Below are 18,675 nucleotides of genomic sequence, written 5' to 3'. Positions count from 1 at the left end.
GCATTCAACAAAGTAGAAAGGACTCGCTCTTCCCACTTGCTGTCACAGTTTCATCATTCCTCTGTTCTTGATCTCTTTTTTTGGTATATATATATATACAAAGTCAAAATCTTAGCCAGTGAGAAGAGAGAATGAGATTGGGTTAGAAACTCTTATTGATTCTTCTTCCCATTTAATGATAGTTGTGTTGAGAATTTGCTTTTTAAAAAAAAAATCTCTGTTAAGACAAGAATCTTCTATTTTTTTAGATATCATCATAAGAAAAACACTCATAGGCATTGATTGACTTAACCAGAAGATGAAGAAAAAAGTACTATACAAATTGAGCAACAACAAATTAAAAAAGTAATCATCGATGTGGATTGCACTCGTCAGAGAAGTAATCATTGTTCTCCAACATAACTCTCAGCATATCACGAGCTGAAGATGAAGGAGAACCCTCTTCCTCCTCCTCCTCCTCCTCTCTTCTGAGAGGTCTCATCCCAGAAAAGCATCCTCCTTTACACGACCCATAACGTGATTTGTGTTTCTTTCTGAACCTGTCTGTAAATTGCTTCCTGGGTTTTGAAATCAAGGGCTTTACTAATTGGTTCCCGTTCTCAGAATCATCCTCTTCCTTCTTCTTCCTTGTCTTCTTGTTGTCGTTATCGACTCTGTTCTGTTCAACCACCGTAATCTCCCCGTGGCTTCCAGGCATTAACCAGACGCCGTTTCGAATTCAGAAAGAAAAAAAGGAAGATCGGAATCGAAAGGAGAGGACGATGGTCGATGAGAAATTGAGTAATTGAGAGAAACAGGAGTTTGATTTTTTTTTTGTTTGTTTGTTTGCTGTTGTCTGTCTCCTACACGGCTTCACTTCGGTTTCGTTTCCAATCAGAAACCTTCGCTGTCGCTGTTCTCTCTCAATTAATTAATTAACGACTTTATTAATTTACAATTTAATTTAATAGATACGGTATCGCTGGTCTTTTTCTTTATTCTTTTTCGAGTCAAATCTTTCCAATTATCCAAAAGATAGTAATAATCCAATATAATATAATAATGTAATTTATTTTTTTGACAACAAAATAATATAAATTATAACACTGGAACTAGATTTTGACCCGCGTTTAAAAGCGCGGATTATTTTTCTGATAAAAATATATGATATGAATTAGTATTTTAGTCTTGTTATCCATTATTATGTGACAAAATTGTATTATATCAAAAAATAAAATTATTATTTTTATTTAGTTATTTAATGTAATTATATTTTTAATCGTTTGATTTTTTTTAAACATTATAAGGTTTGATTAGACTCAATGTCTATTATTTTAAATAAATTATTTTAAATTAGATGAGAACAATATTTTTATATCGAGTTTGGATCCGTGGTCGAACCGATAAAAATGATGACTTGTACCTAAACTGGTTTAGATTAATGAAAACTCGTTAATTTAAAGCATGTAAACTTCGAAAAAATCCGCAATCAAGTGTGACCCGACATTTCGTTGACCTGGTAGAAAAAATAAATAATCTTCAATAATATTTTAAGAGATGAATGAAACTTCTAATATATTTTTAAATTTATGATTTTTTATTTACTTAAGTGTTTAAAATTTATATTTAATTAGTTGTTTTATATGAATATTTGGTTTGATATAAATATAGGATGCTTTGCAATTCTAGTAAGTTTATATATAAATTGTATAAAAGTCAGTTAATATTATATATATATTGTATATACATTATTTAAATTTCATCATCAATTTTCATTAATAATAATTGGGTTTACATGATATGAATTTGTAGCTGGTAAAATAGGTTAGCACTTATTAACAATGCATTCTTTTAGAATATTACTGAATCTATATGTAAAAAATAAAGGCCTATATATTTATGCAAGTTTGTATAAAAAGAATATTTCAGATGTTATAAATCGTGCTCAAACACTTGTCTACAAACTTATACATACATATATATATATATATATATTTATATATATATATATATGTTATGATAAAGGTTGTCTTAGAAACCTATGTTTTATACAACAACGTAGAATTCAATAACAACATTTCTATTATTATGTAGTACTATATTAGAATGCAATATTGGTTTGTGAAATTTTCATATTCAAAAAATACGATAAAAAAAATTTACGGAAAGTTAATTTAATAAAATATTACTGAATTCATAGAGTCTATTTTTATCTACGTTGCACGGAAGCTTCATCGGAGGTACGCTTCCCGCTTCGGAACCGGAATCGGAATCGGAACCTTGTGGAAGCTTACGGAATCTTGCTTCCAAAACGCTTCTAAAATATTCTCTTAAAAAACACGTTGGAAGCTTACGATTCCGTTTTGGAATCATGCTTCCATTCTTTAAAAAAAACACAATATCTTATATCAATAAAAATATAAAATTTTAATTTTAATTTATATAAAATCTAAATTTTAATAGTATTGAATAGATTGAATAGAAATATAAAACATTAAAATTAATACTATAAATTATCTTTATGCATTGAGATATTTATTAAAGATAAATCATATATTCAAATATATTATGTCAATTAATTATAATAATAAAAATAATTAATATAATAATTTAATTTATGTGTATTTCACAGTTTTAATATGAAATCATATAATTATCATAAATATAAATGATTTATTTTAAATTTAAATAATATAATTTTAGTTCTAGATTTTTTTAAAAATTCTTATATATGTATATATATATTACGCTTCCAATACGTACCCGCTTCCTAATTTTTTTTAAATCTCGCTTCTGCGCTTCCATACGCTTCCGCTTCCACGTACCCGCTCCCGTTTCCATGTAACATAGATTTTTATATTCATAAATATCATTTATATTCAGTTTCCTAAACAATGAGAAGCAATAAATGATTTCATTAAAAATATTGCATAGTTTGAGAAAAATAAGATGAGACCAAAAAAATAGTTAAGTCTAATGAAAGGGTCCAACAACTTTTCATAGGTAGATTTTTTAAAACTCTTTCCCTTTTAATAGTATAGATATCTCAAAATCACAAAAACTCACATTAAAACATCTCTTATAAAATAATTTAGTGCAAATTTCTAATTTTTTTTGAGATACATCGATATAATTAAATACTACCCCGACAAAAGGTATAGTAATATTTATAGGCCGACAAAAGATATATTAATATTTATAGGTACTTATTTATATTTGTAGTAATAGTTCCATGTTAAAAAATGAAAAAAATCTATACTGGATATATGTATTACAATCTTCTAAGCCAGAACTTTTACCATTCTCTATTTAACCAATTGCCATTAAACACAACATGGATACATATTTGATTTTGTTGTCCCGACCGAAGTTGGTTTCTGACAACATATCTTTGATGAGAACCAGTTATGAACATACATGATGAATTATTCAACCAATTTCTTTGGAAATAAAAATTTGCAACAAGATAGTATAGAGTTTAATGGGCACATTGCAACTCTTTTTACATGACTTTGAGAAATCTACAACTCTTATTTTCTGAAAACATTAATTACACCCTCCAAATTTTCTGAAAACATAGAGACAGCTTCAAGTGCCTAGACTAAGTGAGACTAACATTCCTTTTGAAAAGGAGGCTTCAATGAATGTGATAATGTTGCTGACTCCATGACAAGATATGCGAGAGTTCTGACAAATATTAGGAGAAACTATCCTCGCATTATTCACAAAAAGTCCCGACCCACCAGACTTTGTAATGGTGAACATTTTATCAGGGATGCTACAAGGAACAAGTGTTTTGTTCGGGAAACGAAGCATGTGGTTGATCCCAAGCCAAGCAGGAATCCTATGTCTTAGGATAAACGTCTCAAGACTCTCTTGACTCAAGTCTGCATGAGACAGATCCTCGTCGTTAGGCATCAAGAAAATAATCTATTGGTTCTTGAAGACATTTGTATCGTTGAGGACATGGAGAAGGGTGACAAAACCATAGTAAGATTCTCTTCTCATGTCGGAAATGGCAGAGAAGAGGTCGCTGCTTTGGTTGTCATGTCTCAATATAGGAGTTGGACGTGGCTCGGTTACGGTTGTTGCAAGAATCGTAAGAAGAGAGAATAAAAAGAGTGCTATAATTAGGAAAATAGATCTCATACTAGCTGATATTTGAAACATCACTCATATCAATCCTAAAGCTTTTAAAACAAAATTTATATACTATGTGAAGTTCATGAGTTTTAGAAGTTAATACTATTAGTTGATGCATGGTTGATTCATCACTTCAACTTTTTTCATTTAGTAAATGTCACAAGAATGAACACAAAACTACATATTACACAAGTGTAACAGAGATAAAATACACACATATATATACACGTTCGTCAAGAAGATGAAAAAAAAATTAGGATTTAGTGAAGAACAAGATCATTAAAACCACGTTTAGAGGCTAAACCAATAACACACAACATGTAAAACACTTTACCACTCTTCACTTTTGCCTTTACTATTGCTTTTCCCTTCTCCACTTTCATCTTAGCCTAACCAACATTGGCTTATGAGATTCTCCTAACCACTCTCGCTCTTCCGCTTCAGGTTCCTCCTCTATAGTCTCTAGTCTCCCCTTTAGTATATCCTCCAAGTCTTTCCCCAAGTCACATATACTCTTATTCTACCAAATCATAACACTTTTTGTTTTAAACTCCATGTCTAATATTGAAAATTATGTGAATCAGAAGCTCATGTTTTCACAAAACATACCTCAAAATCGCGGTGTAAGTTCCTCTTGTTCTTCCTTCCATGAACAATCCACCACATCTTCCTATACACCAAACTCCTCATATAGCCTTGTCCTTCTCAGATATGGTTTCTTCTTGAAAATGGTTTCTTCTTGAAAATGCTATACCCTTTTACAGCTTTATAATGATACTTCTTGATTCCCTTAAAAGTGACCCAAAAAAACTTTTTTACTTTACAGACAAGCTTCAATCTTTAAATGTGTTGCTTCTGATTATAACACATATAAAAACACAAGGTGGTTGTCACAAATCATCACATTCTGTTTTGTAAAGTCTTTATGTTCTGTAAAGTGGTTATCTCCTTTATCATGCTATCTCTCTTCTTGCCTTTTATCTCTTCTTTAATTGATGCTTTATCTGTCACGCTTAATCTCCAGCAATTATACTAAATAATATGTTTAAAGTGGGCTTACTACTCTATCTCTTGTATTGTCAACGACTAATCCCATACAAAATGCCATATAATGTACTAAACATTGCAATCAACATGACCTGTGGCATGTCTTAGTGAGATTATGGTCGATGAAGTGTGAACTGTTGAGAAGCTGCTCGTAACATGAACTTCTGTATAAATGAAGATATACATAAGTTCAGTCCCATGATCAGTTGAATACACACTTAACATTAAATTTTAGACACTTTCTGTCTGGCTTACTAATATAAGATTTGTGTATTAGTGTATCAAAGATAACTTGCGGGACAAGAAGTAAAGCTTGTGGACCAAGTATGAGTGATTCATTATTGAGCAACCAACACAACCATATACTTTTGATATTTTCTCAAAAATGTTGCTAAGCAACTCAAGAAAGTAGAGAGGACTCGCTAGTTACTTGATGTCAAGTCTGAACCATGGAAAAAATAAGACAGACCGAACCATCATAAGCATTTGGTTTAACATTATAAGTAGCCTTTGGGTACAGTTTCATCATTCCTCTCTTTTTGATCTCTTTTTGGGTCTATACAAAAGTCACAAACGTCAAAACCTCAGCTTATTCTCTAACAATATAGGGAAGCCCCAGTGAGAAGAGATAATAAGATTGAAATAGAAACCTTCTCTGTTCATTTTATCTGTTATACGTGAGTAAATGCTCAAGAACCTTCTTGGCAAAACAAGTGCCTTAAGAACCAGCTTCCTTGGTCGGTTTAGTCTAAACCCTTTTGACCTACCCTCTATTTTCTTCCCCTCGTGATGTCGTATAGCTCTTGTGGTAGCCTTCTCGTAATGATGACTTAGCTTCTGGTAGCGGCATGCTGATCTTGACCGGGTCTTACCAATAATCTGTAGCATCTTGAGCTTACTGTTGTTGTTTTGAAGATGTACAAAACAGAGAGAAGGAAATATTTTCAAAGATTGTGACTGAGAGTAAGGAAGTACTTAAATGAGTAATGAAAGCAATGAGATACAGCTGAGTAATACAAACAAAAAACAATTGGATGATGATTGATGAGAGAAAGGGGCTCCATTAAAATGATAAGAGAGTGAGGGAAAGATTCTGAAACCACATGGCTATATTCCTGCTTTGTGTTTATTAAAAACCACAAATCCCCAAGTCTTATGAAAGTTTTGAAGTTCTTGTTTAACCACATGAGTCAGAGAGAGACTGCACCTGCCATGTACATGACCTATGTGGCTATGGTTGTCACATAGAGAGAAAATAATAAATAATTGATGTTATAGTTTATAGGAAAACTGAGAGCCATGTGCAATGATTGTTTAAGAAGTTATATATCTAAATGAAGAGAAGCCACTGAGTGGCTAGCTGTGTAATCATTTGGCAACATGAATAGAAGAGAGGATAAATGCAAAAGACATCAGTCCCAATAGATCTATGATTTTTAAAATATTAGTGCTAAAAGAAAATTTATCAAAAGAATTTGTTTGAACTTTTTATTAATTCAAATTATGATAAGTGGTTGGTTAACCTTAGCCATTGAAACAGTTTCAAGGCCTTACAATGCTCTCAAACGCCATGGAACACACAAAATGTAAACTTCCAAAGATTCTGCAACTCAACTAGTTACACGTATATGAATAACGTTTCTGGCTGCTTAAGCAATTCACAAGAAACATGAAACATGCTGCAAGAGAGAATGCAAGTAGAAGACTCATCATATAAAGCTACAAATAGTAAATGCAAACTGGTTTAGAAGCTCTTTTCATTTATCCTCAAGTCTTCTACTAACATCTTCCAACTAAGAACACACCTGAGAAGATTCATCCGAATCCAACTCATAGGAGCACGTTTTTTGTACCTTTAAACGGTGCTTTCTACATCTTTTCTTCTTCTGCTCCTATCTAGGCCCACTTTCATTAGCTGAGGGGACATTGCTTGGGAAACTAGATATATCAATGTCAATGAGCGTCATATCATACATTGTATCAAGAGAATCCGAGGCGTCAACGAGCAAAGAAGACTTCACAGCTTCAGAGCGCACAGGATCAGATGTCACGCTGGAGCTTTTCGGCGAGCTTGCATTTGAAGATAGACTACTTGAAACCGAAACACCATCTATCTTGTTTGCAAACACTGGTTTGTTCTTTCTCATTGCATCCATCTCTTGGCCAGTTGGCACAAAGGTTCTCGACCGGTACTTCTTTGTCCCCTCTTCACCACCCTCGTTGTGATTATAGAGTACGTAGTCATGATAAGTAGGAGCAAACTGTAATAATAACCAATCATCAGGAAACCAAATTATTTGAATCACAAAACAACATGAGTTAGTTAGTTAACCTGGTGAACAGTGTCATGGTAAAAGTCGTTTAGTTTCACAGCATGTGTTAAGCTCCCTGAGAAACTGCGAGAACCACCAACGTTGGCACCTGCATACTCCTTGTATGGGAAAGCATAGAAATGGCATGCTGCAGCAATAAGCATCTCAACACATATTATGAAGTTTTGAAAATGAGCTGCTTCCTCTGCGGTCTTTATGAATCCAGATTTTGCAGCAAGAAAGACTAGAACACCCTGTACAAAGAAGAGGGTCACGGAACAAACTTAGCAAAAACACTAGGCCTGTGATTTTGAACCAAACCTTCGAACCGAACCAAAGTTAGTTCGGTTCGGTTTAGTAGTTTTTTGTTTGAAAAACTTTGGTTTTCGGTTCTGTAATCGGTTATTTCGGTTTTCTTCTTTAAAAAGAAAGTTTATACCCAAACAATACCAACAATCCGAACCGAAATAACCAATTTCAAACCAAACTAACTGAAATAACCTAATTAAGCAAATTTATCCGAAATTTTAACAAATTAAACCAAAATCTAAAATCAACTAACTTCGGTAGGATTTTCAAAAACCGAACTTAACAAAATACCGAACCAAACTTAATTTTGGATTAATTCGGTAAGATTTATGATGAACCGAACTAACTGAATAACCCAAACTAACCAAACCGGCATGCCTACAAAAACAACTATATCTGGAAGATAGCAATTAGCAAAAAGCCAAGAGTTGAAGCCAAAATGTACCTGCCAGTAAGTTAGAAAGACCACCGACTTAATGATCACAAACTTTGGGACCGGATTGAACGGCTGAAGCAGATCTCTGCACGCCATGTAAAACAGCACAAGCGCGTACAAAGCCACTGTGTAGGATATGGTGTAGATGATGGTCAGATAGAGATACGCTTGGTCAGGGTTAAAGTTTCCGTCCTTGTACTTCCCTTTCGCGTAAAGCACTAGTGTGACAGCCACCAGGATAGGCTTCAGGATTACGAATTGCAGACAACCTTGCTTGCATCTCCGAATAAAACGCCTGTAACATGGCACATGTGTTAGTATACATCTCAAGATACTATTAGATAAATGTAAACTTACCCGTCGAGTGTTAAGGGAGGAAAGCAACAAGTCATGAGACACCATGATGGTTGTAAAGAGCGGCCGCTTAAGCTGAGCACTACTGCTCCTGGACCTCCAACCCAAGCCAAACACAGGGATAGGAAGTTGTAAATCACCCAAGCTTCATAACTGAAACACACCAATAAAAATTCATTAGAAACATTAATGTCACAAGGCCATTGACATTAAAAATGAACTAGTAAGAGACTCCAAACTAAGAGTAAAACACAGTTAACACTTCTAAGCTCAATTCTTGATGTAGATAAGTATTTGGAATATTTCCAAATATCTTATTATTTGTTTTATTAGTTATTTAGATAATTATCTTTATTGTTTTAGGGTTTTTATGTTTTATTATATATAGTTTTTGAGGCTATGGTTTTATGTAGTTGATGAGTTTTATGATTTGATTAATAAAAGTTAAGAGACTTTTCTTTGTTCCTTGTTTTCGGTAGATCATTGGTGATCTCAACGAATTTAAGAAGACATTGATCTTAGGCATTCTTAGACTAAATAAGATCTTTGTGATTTATTAATCAAAGAGACTCCAAACTAAAGAGTAAAACACAGTTAACACTTCTAAGCTCAATTCTCAAGCACAATCAGAGTGTTAGGAAGACTCACACTTCTCGTATGGAATCAAAGTAGATGGAGCTTCTAGGGAGGACAAGAGACAAGAATGACATAAAGGCATACACCTGTAGCACAGTGAGGAGAAGCAAACCAATCAAGAACATGTTAAGAACTAAGCAATGTCAACAGGTTAGAGATGCTGAGAGTACTAACCGGGACCATGAAGACAATGCGTACAATATATCTCTGATAAGTCGGCTCCGTGTAGTTCAAGAGATGCCTATAGATGTGGAATATTGCAAGAGCAATGGCTCCAACAGTGCACAGAAACGCCACAATGTTGAGATAAAACGGAATCGAATCCGCCATTTCTGCAAACAGGACAACAAAACGCGAATCTCGCTATCAACAAACTATGTAATCAAGCAAAAGGAGAGGTTTTGGGTAACAAACCTGAGACGGATCTAAGGGGGGAAAAGCAAAGTTGGTGACTTTACGTTGTGGGTTTGATGAATCGAAGATCCGTGATCGTGATTACCAAAGTTGGTAACTTTACGTGGTGGGTTCGATGATTCGTGTGAATTGGAGATGGGGAAGAGAGCAATGTAACCGTAGTAACAGAAAAAAAAAAAAACCTAAATTTGAGGAAGATTGTGGATTTGGAGATGAGGGTTTTGATAAGCCTTTCCTTCCTTTCTTGAGAAAGGAGCAAGCTTTTAGGAGGAGATGGGCTTTCCAGAGCAGAGCAAGTTTCGAAAAGAGATAAAAAAAATTTAAGATGTTTTAGATCAACGAGTTGGAATCCAATCAACGTCCATCTATTCCAGCCTGTGTATACATCAAACCTTGATTAATTATTTCGCTTTCTACCGTTTTTTTATTTTATTTTTGGAATGATTTAATTTTCTACTTAAGAATCACGAGTCTACCAAATCCAGTGAGTTTAATAGACGGTTCATTATTCTAAATTACATTTATAAAAGGGCAATTGTCAATAATAGCACATTTTGAAGTTTATGTCTCAAAAATAGTTCTAGAAAGAGAAAGTCACAAAAATGACATTCATTAAAGGGTAAAGTATCCCTAATACCCTTGGTTTAAAATTAAATAAACAAACAAAAAATAAATAAAAATAAATAAATAAAATAAAAATAAAAAAATAAAATAAAAAAATAAAAAATATAATTTTTTTTATAGTTTCAGATTACATGTTTTCAGATTCGAAATTTTTTAAAAAAAATTTTAAAATTTTTTTTTTTAATTTTTTTTTTCAAGTTTTCTTTTTATAATTGAAAAATACTTTTTGAAACTGTTTTTTAAATTTTTATTTTTTATTTTAGTATTTATTTTTTATAAAATTTTAAACCCTAATTCCAAAACCCCACCCCTTAACTCTAAACCCTAAGGTTTGGATTAATTAACTCAAGGGGTATAAATATATATTTACCTCTTTAATGAAACCTATTTTTGTGACTTTGAGCCTTGAGTGCTACTTTGGGAACAAAAAAACTTCGTTTAGTGCTATTCTAGTCTTTTTCTCTTTATAAAACTACAATATCATCATTTGTCGGCAAGTTTCATTTTATTTAGCTGTACTCTTTACATCAGCAAGAGAAAAATTGTATTAAACTTGTCAAAGGTGTGGTGAAAGTGTGGGACTGAGGAAATATATATAGCTCACATGTATATTTGTCTTTAAAGTAGAGAAATTATAAAAACCAATTTTTAAAAATGTTATTTTTTAAACAAAAAACATTTCTACTATAAATATACAAAATATCATATATATATATATATATATATATATATAAGAAAATAACATTCATCTATATTTATATTAATAAACAACATATATTTGAGAGATTTTTTTCTTTATTATATAGTTTGTACATTAAATAACACAACTTGTGTAACTAGGCATGGACATTATGGAGCTTAGTTGGTTTCAGTTTAGTTGATTTGGACGTTGAGATTTTGATGTTATGCTTATAAGTTTCATTCATGTTTTACTAAATATTAAATATTATTAGGTCGGGTTCGCTTCGATTTCTTCTGGATTCGGTTCGGGTCAGATTTTAACCAATGTATAAAATCGTCCAAATCTAATCATTCACAAATCTAATTAAAAATTGTTAAATGATCTAAACTAACTAATATTGTTTAAAATAAAAATAAAAATAAAACAAATTAAAAAATTCTTTAGAATGTCATAAAATATCTAAATTATCTTAGTATATATATAAATATTAACATATTTAACTAATTTCATATATTTTCATATTTTCTAAACCCTAAAATACTAAGCTCACAAGTCCCGTTCAGATATTTTTGTATAGCGATACAGATTCGATTTCAGCTTTTTTAGTTTGGGTTTTGGTAGATACTTCGACGTGGGGTAAAAAAACTTATGAGCAAGGGAATGAAACTAATTTTTCCCAAGAAAATATACAAGCTCAGAATGGACCTGAATATACATACCCCGGCCCATAAAAAGGCCCATCATATCTACGCCACTTGGCGAGAAACAAATTACATAAGAGAAACAAAGCCCTTTCATAAAACTCATCATCACTCTCACCTTATCCTTCCCCTTCCTCCTCCGGCGAGTATCCAAAAATGGCGTCGACGGTGGGAGTTCCATCACTTTACCAAGTCCCCCACCTCGAAACCTCAAAACCCACTTCCCAAAAGAGGTCCTGTTTCTCACCTCTCTCTCTAGACAACCCTTTCTTCTCCTCTCCCATCTCTCTTCGAACAACTCGTCTCATCCACTCCTCTTCCGCCGTCGCAACTCCCAACTCCGTTCTCAGCGAAGAAGCCTTCAAAAGCCTCGGCCTTTCCGACAACGGCTCAGAAGAAGACGATGGTGAAGAGCTCGCTATCTCGAAACTCGGCTTGCCTCAGCGTCTCGGCGAGTCTCTCGAGAAGCGTGGTATCACTCACCTCTTCCCGATTCAGGTTTTAAAGTCTCATCCTTTTCACTCTGAAAACTCTTAAAGTCTTGTCCTTTATCTGTATTATTGACATACTGTTTTTGTGTTGTGTCTGAAGAGGGCTGTGCTGGTTCCTGCGCTGCAAGGACGAGACATCATAGCTCGTGCTAAGACGGGAACTGGGAAGACTTTAGCTTTCGGTATCCCTATCATCAAACGCCTCACTGAACAAGCTGGAGACTACTCTGCTTTCAGGTCTTTTTTTGTTATTAGCTTTACATTCATTTTGTTTACTCAAATGTTCAAGATATTGTTAAGCTGTAACTAGTAGCTCTATAGAGGATTAGTGACTAGACGATAATATTGATATATTTTACAATTATATTAGATATTTTAGTTTTTTTGTGTCTAATTATAAAGTTATTGTGATGAATTATAAAAATTAGATATACAAAAAAATAGACAAATTTATGATCTGCATTAACAATTTAACATTATTGTTTGATTAAACAAATTTAGACCAATTTTAACCGATTTAAAATGTTTAAATCGATTTAACCAATTATTTTTTATCTAGTTTACATTTTATTAGATATTTTAGTTGTTTGTGTCTAATTGTAAAATTATTTTGACGAATTATAAAAATTAGATTAAAAGAATATTAGACAAATTTATGGATTTACACTAACATTATTACTTGATTAAACTAATTTAGACCGATTTTAATTGATTTTAAACAAATTAAACTGATTTGAATCACATAAATTGGATTTTAAGAAAATGGCTTTGCTAGCTTGTGCGGCTGCCTAGACCGATTTTTAGAACATTGGTTTACATTGATGGTTTTCTAAATGTTTGGTTTTCTCTTTTATGAGTAGGAAGTCTGGTCGTCTTCCTAAGTTCCTTGTCCTTGCACCTACACGAGAACTAGCCAAGCAAGTAGAGAAGGAGATCAAGGAGTCTGCGCCTTATCTAAGCACCGTTTGTGTATACGGTGGTGTCTCCTACACCATCCAGCAGAGTGCTCTCACTCGTGGTGTTGATGTTGTTGTTGGAACTCCCGGAAGAATCATTGACTTGATAGAAGGAAGAAGCCTCAAGCTAGGTGAAGTTGAGTACTTGGTGCTTGATGAAGCTGACCAGATGCTTGCCGTTGGGTTTGAGGAGGCTGTGGAGTCGATTCTCGAGAATCTACCGCAGAAGAGACAAAGCATGCTGTTCTCAGCAACTATGCCTGCTTGGGTGAAGAAGTTGGCTAGGAAGTATCTTGACAGTCCATTGAATATTGATCTGGTTGGAGACCAAGATGAGAAGCTCGCTGAGGGGATCAAACTTTATGCAATCTCGGCTACGTCGACATCAAAGCGCACTATTCTTAGCGACCTTATAACAGTATGACTCAGCTTATAGTTTGCTATTTCCTTAAACATGGTTGATGATTGGTTGGTGTCTTTTAGGCTTTCGGGTTCGGTTAGTTCGGGTAGTTCGGTTAATTCGGTTTGACATAAATCTTACCGAATTAACCCAAAATAAAGTTTGGTTTGGTATTTGGTTTGTTCGGTTTTTGAAAATCCTAGTTTTTGATTTTGGTTAGATTTTAGTTCAAATTTGTTAAAATTTCGGATAAGTTCGGTTCAAATTTGGTTAGTTCGGTTCAGATTTGGTTAGTTCGGTACAAAATTTGGTTAGTTTGGTTCTGGTTTTTGGTTTGGTTCGGTTTAAAATCCCATGCCTAGTGTCTTTAGTTCTATACTGATTTGTTCTATTTTTCAAAAACTTGAAGGTGTATGCAAAGGGTGGCAAGACGATTGTGTTCACCCAAACAAAGAGAGATGCAGATGAGGTCTCTCTAGCGTTATCAAACAGTATAGCTTCCGAGGCACTTCACGGAGATATCTCTCAGCATCAAAGAGAGAGAACACTCAACGGTTTTCGCCAAGGGAAGTTCACGGTTCTAGTTGCTACTGATGTTGCATCTCGTGGACTTGACATCCCCAATGTAGATCTAGTAAGTTTTCAATATGAAGCTATACATAGTAAGTCTTCTTTGTTCTGACGTTTCTCTTCTACAGGTTATCCACTATGAACTTCCTAATGACCCAGAGACCTTTGTGCACCGTTCTGGACGTACCGGGCGTGCAGGAAAAGAAGGCTCTGCGATTCTAATGCACTCTAGTAGTCAGAAGAGAACCGTGAGGTCTCTGGAGCGTGATGTAGGCTGCAGATTTGAGTCTATTAGCCCACCAACAGTTGGAGATGTCTTGGAAGCGTCAGCAGACCAAGTGGTGTCTACTCTAAATGGTGTTCATCCTGAGTCTATAAAGTTTTTCTCAGCAACTGCTCAGAAACTACATGAGGAGAAAGGAACTGATGCTTTAGCTGCAGCTCTGGCTCACCTCAGCGGTTTCTCTCAGCCACCTTCATCTAGATCTCTCCTCAGTCATGAACAGGTTTGATCCTCATTCATACTTTTTGAGTACTTCTTGAGAGTCCTGTAAACATTCAACATCCACTGCAGGGATGGGTGACTCTGCAATTGATAAGAGATTCAACAAACTCCAGAGGCTTCTTGTCAGAGAGGTCTGTCACTGGTTTTCTCTCAGATGTTTACGGTCCAGCTGCGGATGAAGTTGGAAAAATCTTCTTGATTGCAGATGAGAGGGTTAGTAACATTGAAATGATCATTACATCAGCAGTTTTTTTTTTTTTTCAAAATTGTAGTCTTATAGAGATCTCTGATTCTGCTAATATATTATCAGGTGCAAGGAGCTGTTTTTGATCTACCAGAGGACATAGCGAAAGATCTACTGGAGAAAGAGATGCCAGAAGGAAACAGTGTCTCCATGATAACAAAGGTATTCACTCTTTTGATACAAACATAACATATTCACAATAAGACCCTTTTTGACTAACAACACTTGACATCTTTTGGGTTTTTATTGTAGTTGCCTCCGCTGCAAGACGATGGACCGTCTAGTGATAACTATGGACGGTTCTCTAGCAGAGACAGGATGCCTAGAGGAGGAGGAGGAGGTTCTAGAGGGTCAAGATTTGGAGGTAGAGGAGGCTCTTCACGAGGGCGTGATAGTTGGGGAGGTGATAGTGACAGAAGAAGTAGAAGCAGTGGTGGTGGAGGAAGCAGCTGGTCCCGTGGTGGTGGTAGTTCTAGAGGAAGTTCTGATGATTGGTTGATTGGTGGTGGTAGTGACAGAAGATCATCAAGCAGGAGAGCTCCTTCCCGGGAAAGGTTAGTTTTCTTTAAAGCTTCAAACAAATCTAAGTTAAAATCTTCACACTTGCCCGCATCAACTGATTGATTGATGTATGTGAATTAGGAGTTTTGGAGGTGCTTGCTTTAATTGTGGAAGTTCAGGACACAGGGCAGCTGATTGTCCTGACAAGAGAGGGTTTTAAAGTGTTCTTAGTTAATGGTGTCTGCTCTTGAGAGAGAGAGAGGAAGGGGTCCTTGTCCTTTTTGGTGTTCTTAAGACGAGTCCTTTAGTTCTTGCTTCAACCGTTTGTTTCAGACGGTAGAGAGTGCAATCACTGAGGGTGTATACTTCACACAAGGTCTAACTACAAGCATAGTGCAATGTGCATAAAGTAAGCAGGGGGGAAGGTTTTCCTCACTTGGCATTTTCAGAGATTGCTTCAGAAACATGGCAAAGCTGATGGATGTTTTAATAATAGGTTATTATAATGATCAGATTCCATGTTTCTAATTTTGTATTTGTGATCACATTTGTATTTCTATGTCCTTATAATAGAAAATCAAGTTTGAATTGACTTGTCACACAAGTATCAGATACATAATCATAGTTTATAATAATTCTCAATTTTTTTTTTCTTTTGATAAACACACAGAAGATATCTTTACCAGTTAGCTCGATAAATATTAGAGGCAAAAATCACAGATAAAAGAAATAAGATCAAACGGTGGAGGAAGGTGATGATGGAGATGTTGTTGGTTTAGCAAGTCGTCGTGGGAGACCACATTTTGGCAAACATTTTTGGTAACAAGGCTTGTTTTGTTTGCCACATCTAATGGAACAGACTCTGAAGCAAAAGAATCTTGAATCTTCTGTTGGCTTGATATCATCACCATCATCAACATCAACATTCATTCCATTGCATGCTTGTAAAACAAATCCCATCATTATCAATGCCATGACCATATACACCTTTCCTGCCATTTTCCTCTTACAAGTTTTTTTCTGTTCAAAACAAAACTCTAGGACTTGTATTTGTTGTATGAGATGTGTAGATTGGTGATGGAGAGGGAGGCGTTTATATAATGAGTTTTTGCCTCTATATATAGTATATTTGTTGTTTCTGTTTGTGATTTTTGTCTGGCTTGACATGAATAGGATTTGCTAACTGTTGTTTGAACTGCATTCTTGTTATTTCATTTTATTGTTATGTCATTTGGTGATTTGGAAAAATATGAAAACATGCGATGTACAATTTTCTAGTATTGATTCTTTTAATGAACAAGAGATCATTGTTGTCTCATAGATTTTAATAAAATTCAAATCAAACAAAAATGTACAGTTATTTAATTAATGACTCTACAATGAGCAACAGCGGAACCAAACTTTACATATTAATACTGAACATCAATTGGTTGAATTGACTAAGCCGATCTTTCCATCACAATTTCATCATCTCATTAGCAAGATGGGACTCTCCAAAACTCTAAAATTCAGTGTTATTATATTCTATATTTGTTAATCATACTTACGAGATTATTATTTGGTTTTATTCAATCAACATTTTCCATATCTAATTAGAATCCAGTACTATTTAGAACATTTTTGAATACATAATCATTTGAAAAATTCCAATAAATTTCACAGTAAATTACTAAAATAATATTTTTTATGATTTGATGAGTTATACAAACTAGCTGTGAAAAAAGTTAACATAAAGAGAAATTAATATAGTATATAAAAAATCCCATGATTTCAAGTTTATGAAATAAGAGAAAGCCAATCGCACAATTCCAGCCTATAATAAATATTTTATAATTTGACTAAAATTATAGATATAATCATATAAGAATAAAAATAAAATATTATGTTTATTATATAGCTCATTTCGTATCTGTTTGAATGTTTCTATATTAAATTTATTAGCTGATATGTACATTCAGTTAATTATGATCAGTGTTATGTATGTTACAATAGTTATATGTGAATCGTAATCACGTGTGTTTTGACCCATGTTTGAAAACACGGTAAAATTGGCGGCGACTAACCGTGGCGAATTTAATTAAATCTAAAATAAAAAGTAAGTATAAAACTAATTAACATCACTTACCAAATAGTCTAAATAATATTACAAATAATAGTTTATGGTAACTAATTGTAAAAATTATACACTACAAGAAAACAGCGACATACTGAGGGAAAAAATCGTCGGTATGTCGTCGGAATAACGCTATTCCGACGACATACCGACGAAAAAAGTCCTCGGAAATAACTCCTCGGAATTTCATTTTTCCTCGGAAATTCCTCGGAAATTTCCGACGGAATTCCGAGGAAATGAATTTCCGAGGAAATTCCGAGGAACACAAGTTCGTCGGAATTTCCTCGGAATATTCCGAGGAAGATGTCGTCGGAATATCCCGAGGGATACACTTCCTCGGAATATTTCCAAAATTAAAAAAAAAATATAAATTTATTTTTTTAAATTGAAATTCGAAAATATAAAATTAAAATTAAAATAGAAAACATATTTAAAAAACAAAAAAAATAAAATAGTTTTTATAAATAAAAAAATGTTTTATAAATACAAAATTAGTTATAATAAATATAAATATTTTTATAAATATGAAATCATCTTTTTATAAATACAAAATAGTTTTTATAAATACAAAAAAAAATAAAATAGTTTTTATAAATAAAAAAATGTTTTATAAATACAAAATTAGTTATAATAAATATAAATATTTTTATTAATATGAAATCATCTTTTTATAAATACAAAATAGTTTTTATAAATACAAAAAATAATAAAATAGTGTTTATAAATCAAAAAAATGTTTTATAAATACAAAATTAGTTTTAATAAATATAAATATTTTTATAAATATGAAATCATCTTTTTATAAATACAAAATAGTTTTTATAAATACAAAAAATAATAAAATAGTGTTTATAAATAAAACAAATGTTTTATAAATACAAAATTAGTTTTAATAAATATAAAATAGTATAAAAATTAAAAAAATAGTTTAAAGAAATCGCAAAAACAGTTAATAAATACAAAAAATAGTTTTAAAAATATTTAAAATGTTAAATAATTACAAAAAATAGTTTTCATAATATTAAAAATGTTTAATAAATATAGAAATTTATATTTTATATATAAAATACATAAAACGTTTTATAACCACAAAAAAATGATTTTAAATATTATATATATGATTTTTAATCTTAAAAAAAGTTTTATAGATTTTAAAAATGTTTAATAAATATATAAATGAATTTAAAATGCAAAAAATAGATTTTATATACAAAAAACGTTTTCAATATATATATATAATTACAAATTCGATTTTTAT

The 18,675-nt window shown here is 32.9% G+C and overlaps 5 protein-coding genes across 5 annotated transcripts; 1 reads left to right on the top strand and 4 right to left on the bottom strand.

The window, feature by feature from the left end:
- Positions 1-349: 349 nt before the first annotated feature.
- On the bottom strand, positions 350-697 carry LOC125600779. Its single transcript, XM_048773358.1, has one exon. It carries the CDS (start codon positions 695-697, stop codon positions 350-352), a length of 348 nt encoding a protein of 115 aa, XP_048629315.1.
- Positions 698-4,812: 4,115 nt separating this feature from the next.
- LOC125600791 lies at positions 4,813-6,520 on the bottom strand. Its single transcript, XM_048773372.1, has one exon. It carries the CDS (start codon positions 6,055-6,057, stop codon positions 5,746-5,748), a length of 312 nt encoding a protein of 103 aa, XP_048629329.1. The 5' UTR covers positions 6,058-6,520; the 3' UTR covers positions 4,813-5,745.
- A 222-nt stretch (positions 6,521-6,742) lies between these two features.
- LOC125600790 (transmembrane protein 184A-like) lies at positions 6,743-9,988 on the bottom strand. The gene is made up of 7 exons (XM_048773371.1): positions 9,631-9,988; positions 9,391-9,548; positions 9,229-9,302; positions 8,584-8,733; positions 8,236-8,521; positions 7,502-7,735; positions 6,743-7,430 (listed from the first exon to the last, which is right to left on the bottom strand). Exons 2-7 carry the CDS (start codon positions 9,544-9,546, stop codon positions 7,062-7,064), a joined length of 1,269 nt encoding a protein of 422 aa, XP_048629328.1. The 5' UTR covers positions 9,547-9,548; positions 9,631-9,988; the 3' UTR covers positions 6,743-7,061.
- Positions 9,989-11,738: 1,750 nt separating this feature from the next.
- On the top strand, positions 11,739-15,896 carry LOC125600788 (DEAD-box ATP-dependent RNA helicase 3, chloroplastic-like). Its single transcript, XM_048773369.1, has 9 exons — positions 11,739-12,135; positions 12,229-12,365; positions 12,989-13,502; positions 13,894-14,118; positions 14,183-14,560; positions 14,629-14,772; positions 14,870-14,965; positions 15,056-15,357; positions 15,446-15,896. Exons 1-9 carry the CDS (start codon positions 11,794-11,796, stop codon positions 15,522-15,524), a joined length of 2,217 nt encoding a protein of 738 aa, XP_048629326.1. The 5' UTR covers positions 11,739-11,793; the 3' UTR covers positions 15,525-15,896.
- Positions 15,897-15,918: 22 nt separating this feature from the next.
- Positions 15,919-17,208, bottom strand: LOC125600789. The gene has a single exon (XM_048773370.1). It carries the CDS (start codon positions 16,469-16,471, stop codon positions 16,040-16,042), a length of 432 nt encoding a protein of 143 aa, XP_048629327.1. The 5' UTR covers positions 16,472-17,208; the 3' UTR covers positions 15,919-16,039.
- Positions 17,209-18,675: the final 1,467 nt, after the last annotated feature.

The sequence above is a fragment of the Brassica napus genome, unplaced genomic scaffold (genome assembly GCF_020379485.1).
Source record: "Brassica napus cultivar Da-Ae unplaced genomic scaffold, Da-Ae ScsIHWf_2397;HRSCAF=3098, whole genome shotgun sequence".
NCBI classification, from domain to species: domain Eukaryota; kingdom Viridiplantae; phylum Streptophyta; class Magnoliopsida; order Brassicales; family Brassicaceae; genus Brassica; species Brassica napus.
The sequence above is the reverse complement of the archived record's forward strand: the minus strand, read 5'-3'. Positions and strand labels throughout refer to the sequence as shown.

Bases quoted from the DNA above. Each gene is read 5' to 3' on its own strand.
- LOC125600788 (XM_048773369.1), top strand. From the start codon at position 11,794: ATGGCGTCGACGGTGGGAGTTCCATCACTTTACCAAGTCCCCCACCTC. The intron at 14,119-14,182 runs GTAAGTTTTCAA...TCTCTTCTACAG, and splicing joins ACATCCCCAATGTAGATCTA to GTTATCCACTATGAACTTCC. The intron at 15,358-15,445 runs GTTAGTTTTCTT...TATGTGAATTAG, and splicing joins AGAGCTCCTTCCCGGGAAAG to GAGTTTTGGAGGTGCTTGCT.
- LOC125600779 (XM_048773358.1), bottom strand. From the start codon at position 697: ATGCCTGGAAGCCACGGGGAGATTACGGTGGTTGAACAGAACAGAGTC.
- LOC125600791 (XM_048773372.1), bottom strand. From the start codon at position 6,057: ATGCTACAGATTATTGGTAAGACCCGGTCAAGATCAGCATGCCGCTAC.
- LOC125600790 (XM_048773371.1), bottom strand. From the start codon at position 9,546: ATGGCGGATTCGATTCCGTTTTATCTCAACATTGTGGCGTTTCTGTGC. The intron at 8,734-9,228 runs GTGAGTCTTCCT...GGTGTGTTTCAG, and splicing joins TTTGATTCCATACGAGAAGT to TTATGAAGCTTGGGTGATTT. The intron at 7,431-7,501 runs GTTAACTAACTA...TTATTATTACAG, and splicing joins ACCATGACACTGTTCACCAG to TTTGCTCCTACTTATCATGA.
- LOC125600789 (XM_048773370.1), bottom strand. From the start codon at position 16,471: ATGTCAAGCCAGACAAAAATCACAAACAGAAACAACAAATATACTATA.